Source organism: Coffea arabica, unplaced genomic scaffold, assembly GCF_036785885.1.
Source record: "Coffea arabica cultivar ET-39 unplaced genomic scaffold, Coffea Arabica ET-39 HiFi ptg000120l, whole genome shotgun sequence".
In the NCBI taxonomy this organism is placed as follows: Eukaryota; Viridiplantae; Streptophyta; class Magnoliopsida; order Gentianales; family Rubiaceae; genus Coffea; species Coffea arabica.
This window is the reverse complement of record NW_027266258.1, coordinates 7,501-11,300: the sequence shown is the minus strand read 5'-3', so window position 1 is coordinate 11,300 and position 3,800 is coordinate 7,501. Positions and strand designations below refer to the sequence as shown.

The 3,800-nt window shown below is 38.7% G+C and overlaps 1 protein-coding gene across 1 annotated transcript; it reads right to left on the bottom strand.

Moving 5' to 3' along the window:
* Positions 1-53: 53 nt before the first annotated feature.
* Positions 54-3,547, bottom strand: LOC140032825 (guanine nucleotide exchange factor SPIKE 1-like). Its single transcript, XM_072073602.1, has 5 exons — positions 3,044-3,547; positions 2,592-2,682; positions 2,324-2,486; positions 320-447; positions 54-233 (listed from the first exon to the last, which is right to left on the bottom strand). Exons 2-5 carry the CDS (start codon positions 2,673-2,675, stop codon positions 69-71), a joined length of 540 nt encoding a protein of 179 aa, XP_071929703.1. The 5' UTR covers positions 2,676-2,682; positions 3,044-3,547; the 3' UTR covers positions 54-68.
* Positions 3,548-3,800: the final 253 nt, after the last annotated feature.

Genomic DNA, 3,800 nt, shown 5'->3' with positions numbered 1-3,800 from the left:
AGTCCACTATAACCATGTAAAAATACATGAACATCAGACACATGTTCAAAAACTAAGTGCAACTTTGTTTATGATAAGAGTGAGTGACACACAGACAGATTTTGACACAACAGTAAAAACCTGGCATATTGAGGCAAGTGTGTTTCTGGATTTCTTTGACCAAATATCATAGATCGCTCATTCTCCCAGTCAAAAACGGGTTCATAAGCTGGTAGGGGGGATTCACCGAAATGCTGCAAAAGTAACATTTCCATAACCAAATAATGAACTAGCATATGCACACACAAAGACAAATAAATGAATCCTATAACAGCAAAACCTTCAGTAGTAGCAAGTTCGATGACTCCGGGATACTAGATCCTGAAGGTTGAATCCCAGACGTACTAGGAAGTTCTTCATCAGCTGAATCTTCAGTCTTACTTTGCCTAGCATTAGCAAGATGCATTTCTGCAGACATTTCAGAATAATATCAGCAGCAATGTTGAACAGCACAGTTTTCTACCCAAAAAATAATGGTATGTCTGTCAAAGTTGTAGGTACAGTAAACATAACTTGCTCCCACAGTGAGAGTCATTACTGATTAAAATCTTTTCAAAATGGTAATTTAGTTCACCAATCTTCTATACAGGTACTACTGAACTCCAGAAACATAGCATCTCATACAACCTGTTGATGAAGTTAGCTACAATTTAGCACCACCAAACATTTTAAATCAGCTATTGTATGCCATAATACTACTTCCAGCCCTCTGTGAGATGCTTGAAAACAAAAGAAAATCTTTTCATGCAAGGAGCATTCAAACAAATTATTCCATTTTTGTGCTAAAATTTATTTCAGCTATCATCTTCATCCAACATACTAATGCTTCGGATGTTGCTCTTCTGCTACAAAGGAGCCTCTCAAAAAAGTGTTCTTGTGAACTTAATGTAGTTTCCCAGTAAGATCCTTATAAGTAGGAATTGGACTATATGAATATCTCCCCTTTGGCTAGAAGTATAAAAATATAATCGAAGAATTTTTTCTACATCCTTTTAGAGCCAATAGCTGTTCTTTTGTTGTAAAGGAACTTGTCAAAAAGCTACTTTTGTGAGCATAACACAATGCCCTCGAAAAATCCTTTTAAACTTTAAATATCATATATCTCCCTTTTGCCTAGGAGAACGAAAAATAATCCATGAGTTTGTCTCCAGCCTAAAAGCTGATAGTTGCTTCCTGTCCCTAAGAAAACAATAAAAATCAAGGCTTATTCTTTGCCGGACCACGGTGCTATTTTGATATATAAAAAATGAGCTGAAAGTAATTGATGATTAAGAATATTGTGAATCCTATGACCAAGTACCTAGAGATTACTCCAAAAGGAAAAGGTCAGATGTTAATGACCCAACATGAGCTCGGGCAATATGAGACTACCAAGGGTGCTGTGGGGATGGGAGCAGAATTTGCAAAGATGAATTACCAAAATGAAAAGTTCCCTAAATCTCTGAGAAGCTACTGCAGATATTACTTGGACATCTATGTTCTTTACATGTACATCAAGTTTCAAGTTGGCTGCACAAAGAGTCCTATATTACACAGGTCTGTTTTTTATTCCTTATTGGAAGTTATGGTGTTCATTTGGTTGCTATAGTCACAGCAATTTGGATGGAGCAAAAGTAGTCTAACTGATTTATTTTCTTTTATTCTGTCAAATATATTAATGGTCCAGTTAATGGTTATTGCCCTAAACAAACTCCAAACTTGATTCCATTGTGTTACTTGAAGTCCTTGGTCATATTATTCCGACCATGTCATCCAGAGACCACCCACCAAAGAGCAACAAAAGATTCCAACAGGGAGAAGTAAATGATATCGAAAAAACAGTTATTTTCTTAAATGTATTCCGGGATAATTTTGATTAGTTGTTGTCTGTAGTTTATAAAGTGGCCGACTGACCCCCCCCCCCCCCCCCCCGGCCGCACGCGCATGCAATGGTTTAACGGCATGCCCTTCCCAACTTTATCAGAAGGATCTCCATCTTAACTAACTTAGGTGTAGGGGGAAAAGATAATTGATGGTAAGTACATTAAACAAATCTGTTCATCGTTTGAGCAACAAGTCACCAAAATGCTACATGTTGAACTTGATCAAAACCTATGGTCGCAAGAACCCCTCAAGATTCAACCACATTTTCCCCAACATAGTAAGCTCATCATGCACGCCATCTATCATATCATATCAGATTTTATTTTATTATATTTTTCTCACATCGCCTCTTCAATGGTAATTAGTATTTCCTGGAAAGTGGGAAGGACAAGAGTTGTGTGAGGGGAGGGCAAGGGAATACCTGTTTCAATATCTGTATCGGGTCCTTCGAATATTTGGTTGTGGAATTGAATGGGGCCGATACTTTCATAGTGCCCGTACTTGTTATCATCTTTCACCCAGTCAGTTCGATAGCACTGAACAAGTTCATTTAAATGTGGCCACTGTTCCAAGTTTTCGTCAAGCTGATGAAAAGGGGAGGGAATTAAAGGTATGAAAAAGAATACAAAAAAAAAATTCTAAGAAACCCAGAAAAAATGAAGAAGCACCAAAAAAAAAAGAAGTCTTACAAGGGGGTCTAACTTCAAAGAGGCAGCATAGGATTGCCGGGGAATCCTTCGGAAGCGGTGGCCATTGGATGCAGAACTCTCCATAATTTTACTGAAACAAAAAACAAAAAAAAAGGAGTCAATTAAGTGGGCCTAAAAGATCAGTGACGGAAGCATCTGGAAATGTGGATCCAAAGGAAGAAAGAAAGAGAATGAAGTGAGAATGGGGAAGCGAGAAAGAGTGGTAGGGGTCACTCAAAGCTGTTGTACCGTGCGTACTACTGGTAGAGAATGAGACTGAGACTGAGGAGATGGGTTGAAAGGGAAAGGTAGTCATTGCATTGCAACTCTTGGGGGAGAGGGAGGGCTATGGAGAAAGCACATTTGCAATTTGATTAAATAAGCGGATGCTTCCTTTCACATTTTTGCAGCACAACAAGCGAAACAAATAGAAAGAAAGAGGGATCGTGCACCTGATGTTAATGTAGAAGACGCAGTGCTCCTCCAGGGAAAGAAGTCCGGCAGCTACTGCTCGCCCAGATCCGTGTCAATAGTAATTAATATCCATAAGCATTTTGCTTTTACTTGCAATTCTTCTGCCACCTACCTCGTTAAGTTTTATTACTTACTACTTCTAGTGATTAGGGCTTCTTCGGAGTTCTTCTTCTTCTTCTTCTTCTTCTTCTTCTTCTTCTTCTTCTGCTACTAGTTTGGAAAGTATAAAGCACAGTTAAGTAGTGCGATTTTGCCCGGGCAGGGTGGGGTTGAGGTGGGGGAACCAGTTTTATCGCGTCGGCGTTGGCGGGGTTGGGACTGGGGTCCTTTCAGCGTCCCATTTCTTTACTCAGAGGAAGAGGAGTTAGGGTGCTCCTCACTCTACTCCATTACGATTTGAGTTGAGAAATGAGGGTCAAAACAGCGGCAGCAGTTAACAAAAGGTCAAACTCCTTCAACTTCATTTCTGACGGAAAACAAACATTACGTTGAAAGAAAGCAATTCATGCTTCATCACCACCTGACATATGGCTAACTGAATTAAGGAAAACAAAAAATCATAAGGGGTTGGTTTGTAATTATTAAAGGTTTAGTGGTCAAATAATAAATAATCAAAATATCACAGGTCAATTTGTAAGTTTACTAAAGTTTGCAGGTTTAATTGTAAATTAGCTAAAAATTAGGGCTCAGTTTGCAATCACATAAAAGTAGAGGTACAAATCATAATTTACTAGA